General features: G+C 36.5%; 1 protein-coding gene across 8 annotated transcripts in view; it reads right to left on the bottom strand.

The window, feature by feature from the left end:
* TCAIM (T cell activation inhibitor, mitochondrial) overlaps window positions 1-21,506 on the bottom strand; it is a 103,393-nt gene that overhangs the window by 60,959 nt on the left and 20,928 nt on the right. For 6 of the 8 annotated variants that reach the window (XM_037848633.1, XM_037848632.1, XM_037848616.1 and 3 more), the window contains exons 7-9: window positions 10,643-10,740; window positions 10,269-10,360; window positions 5,896-5,967 (exon numbers count right to left, since the gene is read on the bottom strand). In XM_037848633.1, the coding sequence (XP_037704561.1) occupies window positions 5,896-5,967; window positions 10,269-10,360; window positions 10,643-10,740 (262 nt within the window). Of the gene's footprint in view, window positions 1-2,709; window positions 2,816-5,895; window positions 5,968-10,268; window positions 10,361-10,642; window positions 10,741-21,506 lie in introns of all 8 variants that reach the window. The other 2 variants (XM_037848635.1, XM_037848628.1) reach the window with 2 other exon arrangements.

The raw sequence follows: 21,506 nt of genomic DNA, 5'->3' as shown, positions 1-21,506 counted from the left end.
CCCATGTCAATTCTCTGCTCTGGCTGCTCTGTTTTGTTAAGAGTTTTCTATTTGTTCTTTCCCCATTTGGTTGCTAGGCCCCTGAGAAAGGGTGCTATTTTTATTTTTTTGTCACTGAAGCTCAGCTGTTGGAATCCTGAGAGTGGTGGATGATGCAATGATTGTTGCCCTGTGGGGTAATAGTAGGCAGGACATCAGTCCCCTACTATCCACAAAATGAAAGCCTCTCTGTTCCCTGGCCTCTTCCTCCTCTGCAAGCCTCAGAGATGGTAAGGGCTCAGCTTACCTGCTCAATTCCTCTTCTGCTCTCCGGGGACTTCCCACTTAAGCACATGTCAGTCTTTCTTTTGGGATCCAGGGCCATCTTATGGCCTCAATTTCCCCCTGACCTGAGTGTTCAGATTCTTACACTAGGACTCTCCAGTGCTCCAGCACAGACAGGTTCTGTCTGGCTTGGGAGATATGGAGCAGTTGGAGCTAAAGTTGGTGTTAAGATTGGAGGCCACATGGGATGCAGGAAGAAACCATCCTTTAAGAATCCCCCACTTAAGCTTTTAAACAAAAGTGAATATAGACAAGGCCTAGGGAAGGACTAAGGGCAAATGCAAAGAGTTTGTTTTTAGGGTGTCTGTATTACAAGTGAATTATTTTCTATTATTTAGAGTTGTTTATTGGGTGATGCTGTTTTACTGTTTATGTAATAAAGATTAATTAAAATGACAAAATGAAATAATTTTAGGAAATTTCTTCCAGAAAGTTGTCTATTTATGGAGTCCTGATACACAGACAGTCTTACATAAATAGGAAATAAGATAACACGGTAATGAATTCACTATTTTTATATATACAGATATGCTACAATTTATTAACATTAATTCTACATTGCAACATTCATTCCCTCATTTGACAAACAGATTACATCCTATGCTAGGCAAGGAGGACACAAATGTACATAATAAAAAATATCAAAAATCAAGGAGCTCACAATCTAGAAGGGAAGCAGACATGGAAATAAGTTATTATAATACAGTGTGATAAATGCATTTGCAGAAACTCAAGCAGGGATGGGGTGGCAGAGAAGAACTGCACAGAGGTGGGGCCAAGTCATGGAAGCTTTTATGGTATGTATGATGGTCTGTCTGTCAGACGGATGAGGCATTATGGCTAGAGGAAGCAGCACATACAGTATACACAGAGGAGGAAGGTGTGCACAAGTCAAACGCCTGTTATATTACATAGCACATGAATATTAAAGATGCTTATTTGTGAGCAAGGACAAGAATAAACACATTTCCAATGTTGTTTATGAGAGTTTTTCTGTGCTATCAGATTAATATTTTGTTGGAAGAACTTAAAAGTCATTTTCCTCATCTTTATTAATTCCATGGTGTTGCCTTTCAAAGATTTTAATTAATTTATTATCAAGAGATACATCCTTTTAATTTAAGAACTGCATTATATATGTAGTATATAATTTGACATAAATTTTCTAGGAGTAATATTTCCAGAGAAAATAAAAAATGAAAATTCAAAGATAAACCACTGATTAACAGTTTAGGCCCTTAATATTTGCAATATTGAAAATACATATTCAGCATATGCACAAAACCTGTAAATACTTTGAAAATGCAATAGTAAGAATGAACACTTAATTGAGTGCTCACCATATGCTGGCTCTGTGCATGGTACCTGACTTGCACTATCTCACTGAATCCTTACAGCTGTTAGGAAACTATACTAATTATTCCCATTTATAGATGAGAAAATGGAGGTCTGAGAAGGATTAAAAACTTGCCTAACTATAAGAGGGGGATATAAGGGAGTGATATGGGATTCTTGGTGGTGGTGTTGTTGTGTGACCTTTAATTGTATTTTATTTTATCTTTTCTTCTTTATTTTTTTCTCCTATTTTTTTTCCCTCCCCTTTCTCTTTCTTTGAGGAAAAAATGGAAATTTCCTCATATAGATTGTGGTGGTAAATTCATAGCTATGTGATTATACCAGGAATGACTGATTGTTTACTTGGATGGATTGTATTGTATGTGAATAAAACTGTTTCAAAACAAACAAACAAACAAAACACACACACACACACACACAAAAACACCAAAAACAAAAACAAAAAAACTTGCCTAAGATCCCAAAACTAAACAGGAGAGCTGAACTCAGACCTTCCAGACCCCAGAATACATGCTCTTGTCCTGTGGTTATATTGCTTTTCCATGTATACAGCAAAATTACCTTTATAATCCATATCACCAAGTAATACAAAAATCTGGAATTGCTTTGTGGGTGGCTACTGGTGATAAATTTGGAGAAATGGATAACCCTACTGTCATCTCCAAAGTAGAGTAAGCATCTAGGACTGACATTTTCAGTTCCCAACATTCTTCTCAGATTCTTCCCATCTTTAACTCTAGCTGAGATACTTTAATAGAGTATTTACATGGCCCAATATAACTGTACTAAACTAAAGCAAAACAAAGAGATAATGGAGGAGGGTGGTAGAACTCACAACTGGCTTTTTCTCCTACAGCAAATAGAAGCATTGCCCCAGTCACCTTATCAGAAGAGGTCATCAGCTTTGAACAGTGCTGTCCTGCAAAAATCTCATCAAATAATGCCTAGCAGATCCAAATGGAAATTGCATCTTACCGTTTTTAATAAAAAGGCAAACTGATTGGTGATAGTGGGCAATAAGAAAGGTACCTGAAGAGATACAAAGGGAGCAGTATCTGGTGTGTTAAAAGAGGATGCAAGAGGACTTCCACTTCTGACCAAGATGGAGTATCAGGGACTGGATGTACCCTCCTGCCTGAAACAACCAAAAGGCAAAACAAAACAAAAAACAGACAAAAATGCATGAAATAATGGTTTCAAAACTGTGGACATCAGACAATAAAGAACAATGATACTTGAGAGATGGGAAATAAAAGAGGTGAGCCCTATGACTGACAGACATAGTGCCTTGAGAGTTTCTAGGCCATGGAAAAGGAGGAGGAACTGAGGCAGAGCACAGTAGTGCTTAAGTTGGGGAGACAGAGCTGAGCGTCCAGGGACATCAAGGCACTAGAGTTCACAGGACAAAGTACCATAGAGAAGAGAGCTACAGAGGATTCCCTCAAGTTTTCAGCAGAGTACTAATCAGTGCATGCATTTAAGGAAAGGCTGAAGGAAAAACCATCTGAAATAATGGAAGAGAACAGTATCTTGCACTCACACAAGACCAGAAATAGTGCCTGTTCTCACCAGCCAGATGGAAAAACTTTTAAGAATTCAAAGACCATTGGTGTGGCCTCAGTAGAAGTGAATGACTAATTCTAGACTAAGCATTATTATGGATGTGCCTAATAAATCTGGAAAACCTGAAAGGATCAAACTCTTTCTGAGTAACTTAACTACATCCCAGACAAAGCTCAAGACGATTTACATTAAGAAAAAATGTCCAGCACTCAATAATGTAAAATTCACAATTTCTGGCATGCAAAGAGGCAGAAAACACAACCCACATTAACTGATCAATCAAAATCAACCCAGAACTGATACAGATGTTATAATTAGCAGAAAATGTCATAAATAGTTATTATAACTGTTTTACATATGCTTAATTAGATAAGTAGAAACATGGATGATTTTTAAAAAGGCTCAAATTGAACTAGTGATTTTAACACTAGAATGTTTGAAATGAAAAAAATACGTTGAATGGGATTATAGCATGATTAGACTTTGCAGGAGAGATTAATGAGTTTTTGAAGGCACAGCAATAGAAAATATCCAAAATCACTTGAAGGTAAATGTGTTAAGTTAAAGATAAACAATATAAACCCTAAAACAACCAGTAAAATACACACTAAAGTTATAGTTAATATACTAACAAAAGAAATAACATATAACCATAACAAATACTCAATTTATCCCAACTAAGGTAGAAAAAGAGGAAAAGGAGTAGAAAGTACAAATAAGATATATGCATAACAAATAGAAAGATGGTAAATTAAAAACCTAACCATATCAATAATCACATTAAATGTATATGGTCTAAGGACCCAATTAAATGACAGAGATTGTTAAATTGGCTAAAAAAAGCGGGACTCAACTATAGTCTGCCTACAAGAAACATACTTCAAATATAAAAACACAAATAGGTTAAAAGAAAAAGCCTAGAAAAAAGATACATCATGCAAAACTAGTGAAAGGAGAGCTGAGATGGTTATATTAATATTGAACAAAGAGATTTCAGAGCAAAAAATATTACCAGGGTCTGCTGGTTTGAAACTGTTACATATCCCAGAAAATCCATGCTCTTTTAATCCAATCTGGTAGATGCAGACCTATTTGGGTGGGACCTTTTGATTAGGTTGTTTCCATGGAGATATGACCCCACCCATTCAAGATGGGTCTTAATCAGCTTACTAGAGTTCTTTAAGAGGAAAACATTTTGGAGAAAGCTCAGACACAGATGCTTGGAGAAGTTAATGCCCTGGGGGAGATGCTAACCGAAGGAGCTGGAACCTGGAGAGAACCAAGGGAAGCTAAGAGATGAAATCCAGAGTTTGCCTCAGAGAAGCAATAAAGTGAGACCCACAGGAGCTGAGGAGAGAGATTTGAAACCAGAAGCTGGGAGAGAAGGACAGCAGACGTCACCATGTGCCTTCCGATGTAGGGAGAGAACCTGGATACCAGCAGCCTTTCCTCCGAGAAAGTATCCTCTTGTTGGCACCTTAATTTGGACAGTCTCACAGCCACAGAATTGTAACTTGTAACTTAATGAATCTCCCTTTAAAAAGCCAATCCATTTCTGGTCTATTGCATTCCAGCAGCTTTAGTAAACTGAGACAGATTTTGGTACCGGGAGTGGGGTGCTGTTAAAATTTGCAAACACCTAAAATGCTGGAACAGCTTTTTAAATGGATAAAGGCCAGGTTCTAAAGAATTGTGAGGAGTTTAATAGGAAAGACCTAGAATGCTTTAAAGAGACTGTTGGTAGAAATATGGACTCTAAAGATACTTCTGATGAGGCCTCAGAAATGATGAATGTGTCACTGCCAACTGAAAGAAAGATGATCTTTGTTTTAAAGTGGCAGAAAATTTGGCAAAACTGTCCTGGTGCTGGATGGAAGAGAGAACTTGAAAGCGACAAGCTGGGATATCTAGCTGAGGCAATTTCCAAACTAAATGTGGAAAATGCAGCCTGGCTTCTCCTTGGAGCTTATAGCAAAATGCAAGAGGAAAGGGATAAGCTGAGAACTGAACTCTTGGGTACAAAGAAACCAGAAAATGATAGTTTGGAAAATTTTGAGCTTTTGGAAAATGAGTCCTCAGAGAATACTTCCGCACATGAGGATTTAACTAAACATGGAACCAGTCAGCTATTTCAGAAAAAAAAAACCAGGATTGGAAATGCAATTATCCAGAAAGGATTTGTGGAAAATTATATTGTGTGATGGATGGTTGTGACCCTTGTATGCACATGCTAAGCCAACAAAATTTTTTTCTGAAATCTGTATGAATGGAACCACTGCCACTCTGGACTAAAAGGGATAGTAAAGGGACACACTGAAGGAAAAACGACTTCAAAGGCAGAAGCATGGAAGTTGGGGTCTGGAACTAAGAAATCTCAGGCCAGGAGAAAAAGCCTACCCATGTATGTGGAGCGGGTGAGTTTGCCCTGGAGGAAGAGGGCAGGCAGAAAAATGTTGCCGCCTCAGGCCTCAAAGAGGGTAGAACACATTCCCCAGGGATTGAGGAGAGCCTTGCCACCATCCCACTGTTCTGAAGGGGTTGAGTGTGTGCCCCACAGATGGCAGAGAGTCCAGGTGCTACCCAGATACTTGAGGAGGGTGGGGCCGAGAACAAAGTGGTCTCCCCAATGCTCTCCAATATTGCAACTCTTACCCCAGTTTTCGGAGACAGCAGGGCCACTGTGTAAGCCATTAGAAAGGATGGGACTGCCGCTCTCTCCAGACCCTAGAATAAAATATCATTCTATAAATGATTCTTAGACCTTGAAATCTAATGGAGTTTGCCCTGAAGTTTTTTGGAACTGTTTGGGTCTGGTGATTCCTGTTTTCCTTTCAATTTTTCCCTATGGAAATGGGAATGTTAATCCTATGTTTGTCCCTTCTTTGTGTATTGGCAGTAGATAACTTGCTCTAAGTTTCACAGGTCCACAGCCAGAGGATAATTTTGCCTTAGGACAGACCATGCCTGTAACTGAGTCTGATGAAATTTTGTACTGTTTTTGACTTTGTATTGTATCTGTATTGTTACTGAAATGATTTAAGGCTTTTGTGATATTGCGATGGAATGAATGTATTTTGCATTTGGAAAGTACATGTCTTTTTTGGGGTTCAGAGAGTGGAATGTAAAGAAGGTCATTTTATAGTATTAAAGGGGTCCATTAAACAAAAAGACACAATAACAACCCTAAACATCTATGAACCAATTAACAGCTTCAAAATGCATGAAGTAAAAACTGATAGAACTGCAAGGAGAAACAGATCTAGAATTATAGTAAGAAAATTCAACATTCTCTCAATAACTGAAAGAAAAAGAAGGCAGAAACTCAGCAATGATACCATATATTTGAACAACACTCTCTACCAATTTGACACGATTGACATTTATAAATTCTTCACCCAACAACAGTAGGGTGTTCTCCAGTGCTCCTGGATAATTTACCATGATGGAACATATTCTGGGCCATAAAATAAGCTTCAATAAATACAAAAAATATTTGAGTCATATAAAATGTATTTTCTGACTACCAGGGAATTAAATTAGAAATTAATAGTGGAAAGATTTCTGGAAAATCCCTAAATATTTGGAAATTAACATATTTCTAAACCCATGGATCAAAGAAGAAATAAAATTAGAAATTAGGAACTATTTTGAACCTAATAAAAATAAAAACAACATTTCAGAATTTGTGGGAATCCCCTAATACATACTTAGCAGAAATTTATAGCATTAAACACCTATTTTAGAAAAGAACAAAGGTCTCAAATCAATGACCTCAGCTTCCATCCTTGCATCCTCAAAATTAGAAAAAGACGAGAAAATTAAATACAAAGTAAAAAGAAGAAAGGAAATAATAAAGTGAAAATCAATGAAATATTAAACAAGAGAAACAAAAGAGAAAATCAATGAAACAAAAAGCTTGTTCTTTGAGGTCAATTAAAAATATTAAACCTCTAGCCAGACTGATCAGGAAAAAAAAAAGACATAAGTTACTGATCTCAGGAATAAGAGCGGTGACACCAGTATAGATTCTACAAATATTTAAAGTATAATAAGGGAATTTTGTTAACTACTTCATGTCAATAACTTTGACAACTTAGATGAAATACACTACTTTTCTGAATGACACAAACTACCAAAACTCACTCAAGAAACAGATTATCTGAATAGCCCTGTTTAAAGAAATTGAAATTATAAAAACTTCTTCACAAAAGAAAACTACAGGCCCATGTGACTTTACTGGGGAATTATACCAAACATTTAAGGAATTATAAACCATTTTTCAAATACTCTTCCAAAACACTGAAGAGAAAGGAATACTCCCGAACTCACTCTATGAGGCTAGCATTACTCTGAAACCAAAACCAAAAAAAAAAAAAAAAGAAACCACGAGAAAAGAAAATTACAGCCCAATATCTCTTATGAACATAAATGCAAAAATTCTGAACAACTTTGGCAAATTGAATTTCATAATATATTTAAAGGACATACATCATGTCTAAATGGGGTTTGTCCCAGGAATGCAGGGTTGGTTTAATATTTAGAAATCAATCAATGTAATTCACCATATAAATAACACACCAAAAAATAAAAACCATATGATCAACTCAATAGATGTGGAAAGATCATTTGACAAAATCTAAGATTCATTCCTTATAAAAATTACAGACTAGGAATAAAAGGGAACTTCTTCAACTTAAAAAAATTATACCTATGAAAAACCTCTGGTTAACACTATACTTAATGGTTAAAGACTGAGTGCTTTTCTCCTAAGGGCGGGAACAAGATAGCTTGTCCACTTTCACCACTTCTTTTCATCTTTGTACTGGAGGTTTTGCCCAGAAGATGAGGAAAAAAAAATAAATAAATGAAAGAAATACAGATTTGGAAGGAAAAATAAAACTGTCTTTATTTGCAGACAACATAATTGTCTCTGTAGAAAATCTGACACAATCTGTAAAAAAGCTACTAGAACTAATAAGTGAGTTTAGCAAAGTTGCAGGATACATGTTTAACATACAATATCAATTGTATTAATATTTATTAGCAAAGAAGAATTGGAAATTGAAATTTAAAAAACACCACCATTTAAAATAGCATCAAAACCATGAAATACTTAGAGATAAATCTGACCAACGATGTGAAAGACCTGTACACTGACAACTAAAAAACACTGCTGAAAGAAAGTAAAGATCTAAATAAATAGAGAGATATCCTTGTTCACGGGTCAGAAGACTCATACTGTTAAGATGTCAATTCTCTCTAAATTGATCTATAGATTCAACACAAGCCTAACCAAAATCTTCAGAAGGCTTTTTTTTTGTAAGATTGAAAAGCTGATTCTAAAGTTCATCTGGAAATGCAAAGGACCAAAAATAGTCAAAACAATTTTGAAAAAGAAGAACAAAAGTTGGAGGGTTAACTCGACCTGATTTTAGAACTCAGTGTAAAGCTACAGTAATCAAAACTTTGGCACTGGCACAAAGGTGGAGAAGTAGATCAATGAAGTAGAAAAGAGAGTCCAGAAATAACCTCCCACATATATGGACAACTGATTTTTAACAAAGGTTCAAAGGAAATGCAGTGGTGAAAGGATAACCTTTTCAATAAAATATGCTGGTACAATTTGATATCCATATGCAAAACAACAACAAAACAACAAAACCTTGGGTCCATATCTTGCAATATATATATATAAACTCAAAACAGTTAATTGTGAATTAATGTAAAAACTAAAACTATTAATTTGCAGAAGAAAACAAAGGAGAAAATCTTTGTTACCTTAGATTAGTCAAAGATTTCTTAGATATGACACCAAAAGCACAACCCATAAAAGAATAATTTAACACAATTAAGCTTCATCAAAATTAAAAACTTCTGCCCTTTTGAAGGACAAAGTGAAGAAAATGAAAAGATGAATTACAGACTGGGAGAAAATGTTTGCAAATCACATATTTGATAAAGCACGTGTATTCAGAATATATAAAGAACCTTAAACTCAATAATAAGAAAACAAACAAATGTTTAAGAAATGGAGTAAAGATTTGAACAGATAGTTCTTCAGAGGAGAAAAGCAGATTGTAAATAGGCAAATAGGCACATGAAAATATGTTCAGCACCATTAGTCATTAGAAAATGCAAGTTAAACTCACAATGAGGTGGTACTACACACCTATTAGAATGGCTAAAATTAAAAAGATGACCATACCAAGTTTTTTAAAAAGTTAAAGACACCTACCATACGATCTAGCCATTCCACTCTTATCTACCAAAGAGAAAAGGAAATATATTCCATACATACATTTGTACACAAATGTTCATAACCAGCTTTATTTGTAACAGGCAAACACACAAAGTCCATCAACAGGTGAATGGATAAACAAACCGTGGTATAGCCACACAATGGAACACTACATGGCAATCAAAAGAAAAAAATAAAAAGAACTCTTGATATATGCAACCACATGGATGAATCTCAGAATAATTATGCTGAGTGAAAGGAACCGACAAAAAAAAACAAAACAAGAGTACATATTCAATGATTCCACTGATATAAAACACTATAAAATATGAACTCATTTATAGTGACAGAAAGCAAACCAGTGGTTGCTCGGGGATGGGGTAGTGAGATGGGAGGGAGGATATATAAAGCATGAGTATTCTTTTGGTAGTGACAAGGTATTTTCACTATCTTCATTGTGGTAACGGTTTCATGAGTATAGGCATGTCAAAACTTAGAAAATTATACACATTAAATAGGTGCAGTTTGTTGTATGTCAATTATACCTCACTAACTCTATTAAAAACAAAACAAAAGAATGCAGGCTTTTAAGATGCACTTCAGAAAAGACTAAAATTTCCAAATAAAAACAATCAAATCAGTCTTTAAGTATTGTAACAGATTTAAAATCAGTTAAAAGCTATAATTTAGTTTTTCTTTAAATTCACTGAAATAATATCATTGTTTTAAACAAAAGTATGTTGGTGATAAATCAAAGAGATTTTCCTGCTTTCAAACTTTTTCTTACTTTTGTCCAGTGATGATGGACATCCATTGTTCCTAGCATCACATGGCCCATTGCACTCATCCCGGAACGGTCTGTAAATATTATTGTACACCCTGATAAGAAAACACAAACCCTTTGGTCACTGTCCAGATATTCTTCATTCTCTTAAAATTGTGCAATTAATTATTTAAATTTAGTGTATAAATTCAGGATTAAATTCAGTAGACGCTTAATGGCTAATTTTATGTCACTGCTTTATATTCAAAGGAACAGATTTAAAAATTCAGCTGTGATAGTCATATCTGTAAAGACTTTTAACACTTAGTTTTCCCTACAATTTACAGATGTATATAGCAGCTAAGTGATACCTGAAAAGCATATTGGAAAATGTTTACCTTTTGCATTTTTAAGTATATCCAAGTTCTGCTGTGCTAAACGGCCTAAACTATGCAGCTGGCTACAGCGGTGGGCAATCCCCCAACTTCTCTGCCACCTAGGTTCAACAGAACAAACAGGCAAATTAGCAACCAGCAGCAATGGAGGAGGAAAGAAGTATTCACCCCAAAGTGCTTGATTCCTTTGAAAGTCAATGGTTTTTTTTCTGAAGTAGGCACACAACTTGTTTGAAATTATTTTATGCCTTCTAGCATAGCTAGTTGATTTTTCAAGAAGCAATCAAATAAGAAATGAATTGTTTATCAGAGGGTAAAAATATTGCTACTGTGTTCAGATATCCAGAGATTTAAAACTAGTAAATACACTATGTCATTTCTGTTTTAAAATAAGATTAAATGAGAAAAACTTTGAAAGAAAATCTCTCTTTCTCCTTCAAATTGTAAAATGATAATGATTTCATTTTAGTTTTAAGTTTTAATTAGGAATTCCAGTTACACTTTTCAGGTCCTTTTAATCTTATACTAGAGAAAGTAATTTTATGACATTATGTAATCTGCTTATTTTATAAACCAAAATATTAGTGAAAAAATGGAACCAGATGTTCACATGTCACAGAAGTACCACTGTGTAAGTGTAAGTATAAAGAGACATTCGCCTCTTAAGAGATATCAAAAAAACCATCTTTGAATTCTAATTCTGAGATTCTAATTCTGAGATTGACCTTGAACAAGCTGCTCTAGCCTTCCTAAGGTTTTACTTTCATACATGTAAAATGGGAACATTCCTTGGTTTACAGGTAGCATAAATAAAATGTAAACATAAGTGAAGGAGCTGGACACTCGAGACAGGCACTCAAAGAACATTAGGTTCCTACTTTCTCCTAACACTGATTCTTATAAAAGTCATTTCTGATAAAATGAAAACTGTTTTTTATTTTCCCTTTAACCCAAAATTCAAAAACTAAGATATAATTCCAAAGAATTAACATTAATTTTTGATTATTTGTAATTAAATATATTTTAAGTGATAAAGCTACAAAATGCTGTTGTTATTAATAAACACTCTTTCATATAAGTTGTTTAGAAGTAAAAAAAAAGTCATTAGTCACAATGTTTCCATTAATTGAAGACTTGACTAATTTTCCAACAAACGGAGAAGCACTCATGTCCATGGTTTCAAAACTTTTGGGCTCAGAACCCCTTTATAATCTTAACAACCAGTATTTAATGTATTATAAATTAAAACCAAGAGATTTCTCCACAATATTGTACAGTTATGGTTATTTGTTTTTATGTTACGAAATCCGGTCATGAGAATTGGGGAGTGGCTTGGTGGAAAGATGGTGGAGTAGAAATCTCCAGGAATCAGTCCCTCCACCAAGACAACTACTGAACTGGCAAAGAACTGTCTCAATCAACCACTCTGAACTCTGGAGTCTAGGGGAACACTGTGCAGCATCCAGGGAGGCGTGGGAGGAAGAGGCTGGTAAACTGCAAGAAAGACCTGTGAATTTGGCCATCCCTGCAGTGGTTAACATCCCCTCCCTCAGCCTCATGGCAGGCGGCAGTGGGGACTGGAGCTCAGGCTCCTGGTGCAGCTTTCTGGTGCCAGGGTAGGTCATAAAGACCTAGTCCTCGGGATTCTGGGGGTGTGTGGTTTGATCGCTACTTCAGATTGTTGGTGGCTGGCTAGGAGGGCAGCCATTGTTCCAGCCACCCTCAGGCAAAGGCAGCAGAGGAATCTTAAAGATAGGTACTTTCCCAAAAACTACAGAAGAAAACAGTTAGAGGGCTGCATTAACCCCACAAGTGCTAAATCAGGAAAGCGCAGCTTCAAAAGCCATAGTTCAAAGCTCCTGACTCCCTTGCTGGCCCCTTCCCCACCCCCTCCACAATGCAGGGTGGAGCCAGCTTGATCCAATTGTGGGTCCCTAGCCCTGTTCCAGAAGGGGCAAAGAGGTTCCTGTGTGCACACTGGGGCACATATATGTCAGCGCCAATCCATTGGGGAATATGTCTCTGGCTGGCCCTCCCAGATTTTGTCCTGAGGGCAGAGAAGCAGCTTGAAGACAGCTGGGACAGTGGGAGAAACAATTAAGTTGAAGCATCCTGGATTAAGTGACCCAAGAAAGCATCAAGTTACTCAAGAGAGTACCCAGGAGGGGATGAAAGTCTAGCTCAAAGGGAGTAGAGGGCACATTCATTCAAACTCCCATAAACTGTAAACAGGGGAATTCCTAAGGCCTGTAACGAGCACAGTCCATGTCTCTGCTCCATGCAGGCTCAGAAAAAACAGAAAGGATCCTCACTTCCCATTTGCCTCAGGCTGATCATCTTGATAGGAGGCTAAGTTCTGAAGGAGACCATCAGCCAAAGGAGAGCCAATTTGCAAGGACAGTGAAAGGTGATTTTGCCTTGGTTGGTTTGTTTAGATTAGCTCCTGGCATTCAAGAAAATCTCTGTTCTATCACCAGGTGGACACAACGTAAGGAACAGACAGTTTAGGAATGAAATCCTAGAGTTAACGTTTTAAAATATTAAAATGAAAGTGTGCAAAAAAAGATTATAAGACAAACAAAGAAACAGGAAATAATGGCCCATCCAAAAGAACAAAATAAAAATCCAGAAACCATCAACAGAGAGGACTAGACTTTGGATTTACTGGACAGAGACTTTTTAAAAATGATCCTTAATATACTCAAAGAGATAAAGAAAAACATGGAGAAAGAACTAAAGGATATAAGGAAAACAATGAATGAACATTATGGGACTTTCTCAAGAGAAATATTGGAGTCAAAGAACACAGTAAGTGAAATGAAAAATTCCCGAGAGAGTTTCAAAAGCAGATTGGAGGTGGCAGAAGAAAGAATCTGTGATCTCGAAGACAACTGAAATGATTCTGACTGAGGAGCAGAAAGTAAAAAGTAAAAAAGAACAAACTAAGCCTAAAATCCCTGTGGGACAACATCTAAGCATACAAATATATGCACTATGGGAGTATCAGAAGAAGAAAAAGAGAAAGGATTTTTATATCCTGGATATTAAACTCTTATCGGATATGTGGTTCCCAAATGTTTTTTCCCATTGAACAGGCTGTCTTTTTACTTCCATGACAAAGTCCTTTGCATACAAGTTTTTAATTTTGTTGAGGTCCCATTTATCAATTTTTTTCTTTTGTTGCTTATGCTTTGGGTGTAAAGTCTAGGAAATTATTGCCTAACACAATACAAACAATGTCTTCTAGTTGTGCATTCTCATCACCACAATCAATTCAGGAACACTGCAGCCTCAAGAGGGTTCACTAAGTTATAAAGTCCCAAGTTTCATCCTCTGGCTTTCCTTCTAGTGACATACACATCCCTAAACTTTTCCTTTCAACCACAATTGTACCTACATACCATCACTCTTAATTGCACTTACTATAATGTGTAACCATCACCTCTATCCATTTCCAAACATTTATAATTAACCTTATTACATATTCTGCCCAAATTAAGCATCAGATCCCCATTCTCTGCCCTCATTCTATCTTCTGGTGACCTATGTTCTAGATATTAACACTGTAAGTTTGTTAGCTACATTTACTTATTATTAGTGAGATCATACAATATTATTCCTTTTATGTCTGACTTATATCACTCAATATAACATCCTTGAGGCTCATACAGGTAGGCATATGTGTCATGACTTCATTTCTTCTTACCGCTGCATAGTATTCCACCATATGTATATACCACATTTTGTTTATCCAGTCATCAGTTGATGGACACGTGGTTGTTTCCATCTTTTGGCAATTGTGAATAATGCTGCTGTGAACATCAGTGTGCAAATGTCTGTTCATGTCCCTACTGTCAGATCTTCTGAGTATATACCTAGTTGCAGGATCACTGGGTCATATGGCAATTCTATACTTAGTTTCTGGGGAACCACCAAAATGTCTTCCACAGTGGCTATACCATTTTACATTCCCACCAAAAGTGAATAAGTGTTCTTATTTCTCCATAACCTCTTTTTTTTTTTTTTTTTTTTTTAATCATCATTTTATTGAGATATATTCACATACCACGCAGTCATACAAAACAAATTGTACTTTCGATTGTTTACAGTACCATTACATAGTTGTACATTCATCACCTAAATCAATCCCTGACACCTTCATTAGCACACACACAAAAATAACAAGAATAATAATTAGAGTGAAAAAGAGCAATTGAAGTAAAAAAGAACACTGGGTACCTTTATCTGTTTGTTTGCTTCCCCTACTTTTCTACACATCCATCCATAAACTAGACAAAGTGGAGTTTGGTCCTTATGGCATTCCCAATCCCACTGTCACCCCTCATAAGCTACATTTTTATACAACTGTCTTCGAGATTCATGGGTTCTGGGTTGTAGTTTAAAAGTTTCAGGTATCCACCACCAGCTACCCCAATTCTTTAGAACCTAAAAAAGGTTGTCTAAAGTGTGCGTAAGAGTGCCCACCAGAGTGATCTCTCGGCTCGTTTAGGAATCTCTCTGCCACTGAAGCTTATTTCATTTCCTTTCACATCCCCCTTTTGGTCAAGATGATGTTCTCCATCCCACGATGCCGGGTCTACATTCCTCCCCGGGAGTCATATTCCACGTTGCCAGGGAGATTTACTTCCCTGGGTGTCTGATCCCACGTAGGGGGGAGGGCAGTGATTTCACCTTTCAAGTTGGCTTAGCCAGAGAGAAAGGGCCACATCTGAGCAACAAAGAGGCATTCAGGAGGAGACTCTTAGGCACAAATACAGGGAGGCCTAGCCTCTCCTTTGCAGCAACCGTCTTCCCAAGGGTAAAACTTATGGTAGAGGGCTCAACCCATCAAACCACCAGTCCCCTATGTCTGTGGTCATGTTAGCAACCATGGAGGTGGGGTAGGCGAATACCCCTGCATTCTCCACAGGCTCCTCAAGGGGGCACTACATCTTTTTTTTTTTTTTTTTCCTTTCCACATCCTCTTAAACACTTGCAGTTTTCTGTTTGGTTTTTTAAAAAATAGTGGCCATTCTAGTAGATGTGAAATAGCTCATTGTACTTTTAATTTGCATTTCCCTAGTAGCTTCTGATGTTGAGCATCTTTCCATGTGCTTTTTAGCCATTTGTATATCCTCTTTGGAAAATGTCTATTCATGTATTTAATCCATTTTTAAATTGGGTTGTCTTTGTATTGTTAAGTTGTAGATCTCTTTATATATCCTGGATATTAAATCCTTACTGGATATGTGGTTTCCAAATATTTTCTCCCATTTAGTAAGCCTTTTCACCCTCTTGAAAAAGTCCTCTGAAGCACAAAAGTCTTCAGTTTTAAGGAGTTCCCATTTATATATTTTATCTTTCATTGTGTGTACTTTGGGCATATATGGTCTAAGAGAACATTTTCTACCAGAAGATCTTGAAATTGCTTCCCTACATTTTCTTCTAGGAGTTTTATGATTCTGGCTTTCATATTTACATTTTTGATCCACTTTGACTTAATCTTTTAGAAGGTGTAAAATAGGGGTCCTTTTTTATTCTTTTGGATATGAATATCCAGTTCCCCAAGCAACATTTGTTGAAGAGACTGCTCCGTCCCAGTTGGGTGGACTTTGCAGCCTTGTCAAAAATCAATTGACCATTGATATAAGGGTTTACTTCTGAACTCTCAATTTGATTCCATTGGTCAACATGTCTATCTTTTTGCCAGTACCATGCTGTTTTTACCACTAAGCTTTGTAATATGCTTTAGAGTCAGGAAGTGAGAGTCCTCCAACTTCATTTTTCTTTTTCAAGATGTTTTTGGCTATTTGGGGTCCTTTAACCTTCCAAATAAATCTGGTAAATGGTTTTTTTAATTCTGCAAAGTAGGCTGCTGGAATTTTGATTGGGATTGCACTGATCCCGTAATAAATTTGGATAGAATTGATATCTTAACAATATTTAGTCTTCCAATCTATGAACATGGAATGCCCTTCCATTTATTTAGGTAGTCTTTGATTTCTTTTAGCAGTGTTTGTAGTTTTGTGAATATAGGTCCTTTACATCCTTGGTTAAGTTTATTCCTAGATAGTTGGTTCTTTTAGTTGCTGTTGTAAATTGATTATTTTCCCTGATTTCCTTCTCAGATTATTCATTATTAGTGTATAGAAACACTACTGATTTCTGCATGCTAATCTTGTATATTGCCACTTTGCTGAACTCATTTATTAGGTTTAGTAGCTTTGCTGTAGATTCTTCAGGACTTTCTAGGTATAGGATCATGTTGTCTGCAAATAGTGAAAGTTTTACTTCATCCTTTCCAATCTGGATGCCTTTCATTTCTTTTTATTGCTTAAGTGCTCTATCTAGAATTTTAAGTACAATGTTAAATAACAGTGGTGATAGTGTCATCGTTGTCTCATTCCTGATTCCAACAGGAAGCTTTCAGTCTTTCACCATTGAGTATGATGTTAGCTATGGGTTTTTCATATATGCTCTTTATCATATTGAGAAAGTTTCCTTCTATTCCTGTATTTCGAAGTGTTTTTATCAAGCAGGGATGCTGGAATTTTGTCAAATGCCTCCTCTGCATCAATTAGTTCTGCTCCTTTGATTTGTTAATGTGGTGTACACAGACTGATTTTCTTGTGCTGAACCACTCTTGCACACCTGGGATAAAGATTACTTGATCATGGTGTATAATTATTTTAATGTGCAGTTGGAATCAAATTGCAAGTATTTTGTTGAGGACTCTGTTCATTAGAGAGATTCGTGTGTAATTTTCTATCTTGTAGTATCTTTCTCTGGTTTTGGATTATCTTGGCTTCACAGAATGAATTATAATTTTCTGAAAGAGTTTAAGCAGAATTGGTACTAATTCTTCTTGGAATGATTCGCAGAATTCACCTGTGTAGCCATCTGGTCCTGGGTTTTCTTTGTTGGGAGGTTTTTGATGACTGATTCAATCTCTATACCTGTGATTGCCTTGAGATTTTCTATTTCTTCTGGAGGCATACGTTGTTCATGTGTTTCCAGAAAGTTTAGTTTTTTGGCATACTGATGTTCATAGTATCCTCTTATGATCTTTTTCTTTCTGTGGGGTGAAGAGTAATGTTCCTTTCATCTAATTTCTGATTATATTTATTTGAATCTTCTTTTAATCTTTGTCAGTCTAGCTAAGGGCTTGTCAATTTTGTTGATCTTCTCAAAGAATCAACTTTTGGTTTTGTTGATTCTATTTTTTTTTTTTTTTTTGTTCTCAATTTTACTTATTTCTGCTCTAATCTTTCCTATTTCTTTCTTTCTTTTGGCTTGCTTTGGGATTAGTTTGTTGTTCTTTTTCTAGTGCCTCCAGGTGTGAAGTTGGGCTTTGATTTTAACTCTTTCTTCCTTTTTAATGTAGGCATTTAGGGCTATAAATTTCCCTCTCAGCACTTCCTTTGCTCTATCCCGTAAGTTCTAATGCTGTGTTGTTTTCATTCATCTTGAGACATTTACTGATTTCTCTTGCAATTTCTTCTTTGACCCAGTGATTGTTTAACCTCCATAAATTTGTGTATTTTCCAGTCCTCCACCTGTTGTTAATTTCCAGCTTCATTCCATTATGATCAGAGAAAGTCCTTTGTATAATTTCAGTCTTTTAAAATTTATTCAGACCTGTTTTGTGACCTAACATGTTGTCTGTCCTGGAGGGTAATCCATGAGCACTTGAGAAGAATGTATAACCTTGTTTTGGGGTGCGTTGTTCTGTATATGTCTGTAAGGTCTAGTTCATTTATCAAATTATTCAAGTTCTCTGCTCCCTTGATTCCCTGCCTAGATGTTCTATTAACTTGAGTGGTGAATTAAAGTCTCCAACTATTATTGTAGATATGTCTATTTTCTCTCTTTAGGTTTGCTAGTGTTTGGCTCATGTATTTTGGGCACCCTGGTTATGTGCATATATATTTATGATTGTTATTTCTTCTTGGTGGTTTGTCCCTTTTATTAATATATAACGTCTTTGTTTCTTATAACAGTTTTGCATTTAAAGTCTATTTTGTCCAATAGTAGTATAGTTACTGCAGGGTTTTTTTGGATACTCTTTCCAGAATATCTTTTTCCAGCCTTCCACTTTCAACATATTAGTATCCTTGGGTCTAAAGTGAGTCTTTTGTAGACAGCATATAGATAGCTCATATTTTTTAAAATCCATTTTGCAAGTCTGTGTCTTTTGATTGGGGAGTTTAATCTATTAACATTTAATGTTATTACTGTAATGTCAGTACTTACTTCAACCATTTTATCCTTTGGCTTTTATATGCTACATCTTTTATTTTGTCTCTCTTTATACCTTTTAGTTATCTTTACTGATACTTTTTATTTCTACACACTCCTCCAAGCCTCTCCCTCCCGTCCTTTCCTTTCAGACTCTGATAGGGCAGGTCTCTTGTTAGCAAACTCAGCTTCTGCTTTTCTGTGAATATCTCAAACTCTCCATCATTTTTGAAGGACAGTTTTGATGGACAGAAAATTCTTGGCTGGTAGTTTTTCTCTTTCAGTTTCTAGAACATATCATACCACTGCCTTCTCACCTCCATGGTTTCTTATGAGAAATTGGAGCTTAGTCTTATCAGGCATTCCTTGTAAGTACTGAATCGTTTTCTCTTGCTGCTTTCAGAATTCTCTCTTCATTTTTGGCATCTGACAGTCTGATTAGTATGTCTCTTGGAGTAGGTCTCCTTGGATTTAGTCGGTTTGGCATACGTTGTGCTTCTTGGACCTGGATATCAATGCCTTTCATAAGAGTTCGGAAGTTCTGGCCATTATTTCTTCAAATATTCCTTCTGCTCCATTTTCCTTCTCTTCTCCTTCTGGGGCACACATGACATGAATGTTTGTGCACTTTGTCTGATCAATCAATTCCCTGAGACCCTGCTCAGTTTTTTCCATTCTTTTCTCTATCTGTTCTTTTGTCTGCTTGAATTCAGATGCCCTGTCTTCTAGCCTGCTGATCCTTTCTTCCGCTTCTTAAAATCTGCTGTGGTGTGCCTCTAGTGTATTTTTAATTTCATATTGTGCCTTTCATTCCAATAAAATCTGCTATTTTTCTTTGCATGTTTTCAAATTCTTCATGCTCACCCCATGTCTTCTTAATATCCTTTATCTATTTAGCCATCCCCTTGAATTGGTTTAGATTTGTTTGAAAAATTTTGATTAGTTGTTCCAGGTTCTGTATCACCTCTGACTTTTTGATTAGCTCCTTTCACTGTGCCATATCTTCCTGTTTCTTGATATGGCTTGTTATTTTTTGCTGATGTCTGGGCATTGGATTATCTTGGTGCATTTACTCTGAAGGTTGGATTCTCTCTCTTGTCAATGGTTTTGTTGTTGACTGAGTTTGTGTTAATGCTCTTCTTTGACACTTGGTTTGTCAGTAGTACCCAACAACCTGGGCTGGGCCTGGGATCTATGAAGGGAGTGAACACCTGTTCCGCCGGTCCCGGGGAGAGGATCAGGTAAAGACAGCAAAAGCCATTAATTCCGCTCCCTACGTGCGCTTTCCTGGTCTGCCCAGCATATGTCTCTGTTCACCCAAAAGCCTTCTAGATGACTTCCCAGAAGTGCACTTTCCTCACCTGCCAGCAGATAGTGCTCTTCATCAACCTATTCCTCTCAGCCCTCAGAAGGCAAGCTATTCTTAGCTGTCAGCTCCAGACAATGGAGTACAGGCACCAGATTGGGCAGGTTGAAACTGCTGGTCCCAGCTGTCCACATTCATGGCCAAAGCTGGAACAGTGCTAGACTGTGTCCTTCCCTGTTCTTGGGAGTGTGGACTTCCACTGGCCTTTCAGTCTGATGCTGCCTGCCTGCCAGGGACCAGACACCCTGAAGCTGTCTGCCCTAAGAGTGGTGGAGGGTGCCGGGAGTCAGGGCTGTGGGGGGTTACACATGATGTCTCACTGCAGCTTCTCTGTGTACCGCATTTTCCTGGGTGTTGCACTGCACTCTCCCCAATCTCCAGAGTTCCAGAACTGTTGCTTCAGACAGTTTCTGCTCCTTAGCTGTTTTTCTCAGAGACAAGTGAGCTAGCCTGTCCCTAATCAACCATCTTGCATCCTCCAATCTTTATGAACCATTTTGAGTTGAATTTTGTATATAGTGTAAGGGAGGGGTCTACCTCTTCTTCAGACCGTTCATTTCTAGTACATAGAAATGGTACTGGTATTTGCATGTTGATCTTGTACCCTGTCAGTTTATTGAATACTCATCAAAATAGAAATGTTTAACTGAGATAGGGTGAGGATTTTTCAGGGTCGTTGTAATAGGGAGCCCCCAATGGGCTGAATCACATGACACCCTCCCCCTTTCTCTTCCACTCAGCTTCAAGAGCTGATAATATTAATTGCAATTCCCAGTTTATGAAAGCTCATTTAAAAAACTAGAACCAAGAATAAAAAAATCTATTATCGTCAATAGTTTTGAAAAAAATCATGAGCACAATTTCCATTTAACATTAAAGGATTTTACTGAATATCTTGAATTTATATTTGTATCTCTTTTCTCTTGCAGGAAAAATCTTCATCCTAACAATATTACTTATTTGCTTCATTCTATAATACACAACTATAAATTAATAATAAAATATTGTTAGTAAAATTAAGACTGATGAATGAAATAAAATATATCTTTGCTGTTCTAAAAAATAACTATTATCTCTTTTCCTCCTCCTTTAAAAATTCCTGAATATCAATGTTATAAGATGAAGCATAATTATTTTTTATATATCATGTGAATATGAAAATGGATATTTTATTTACAAACTATTACATAAAAAATTAAACTATGATGCCAAAAGTGTCAGTATTTAAACCTTACCTAATATTTTAGACAAGAAATTGATAAT

Source organism: Choloepus didactylus, chromosome 1, assembly GCF_015220235.1.
Source record: "Choloepus didactylus isolate mChoDid1 chromosome 1, mChoDid1.pri, whole genome shotgun sequence".
NCBI classification, from domain to species: domain Eukaryota; kingdom Metazoa; phylum Chordata; class Mammalia; order Pilosa; family Megalonychidae; genus Choloepus; species Choloepus didactylus.
Note: the sequence above shows the minus strand (reverse complement) of the source record. Positions and strands in the feature narration are given on the sequence as shown.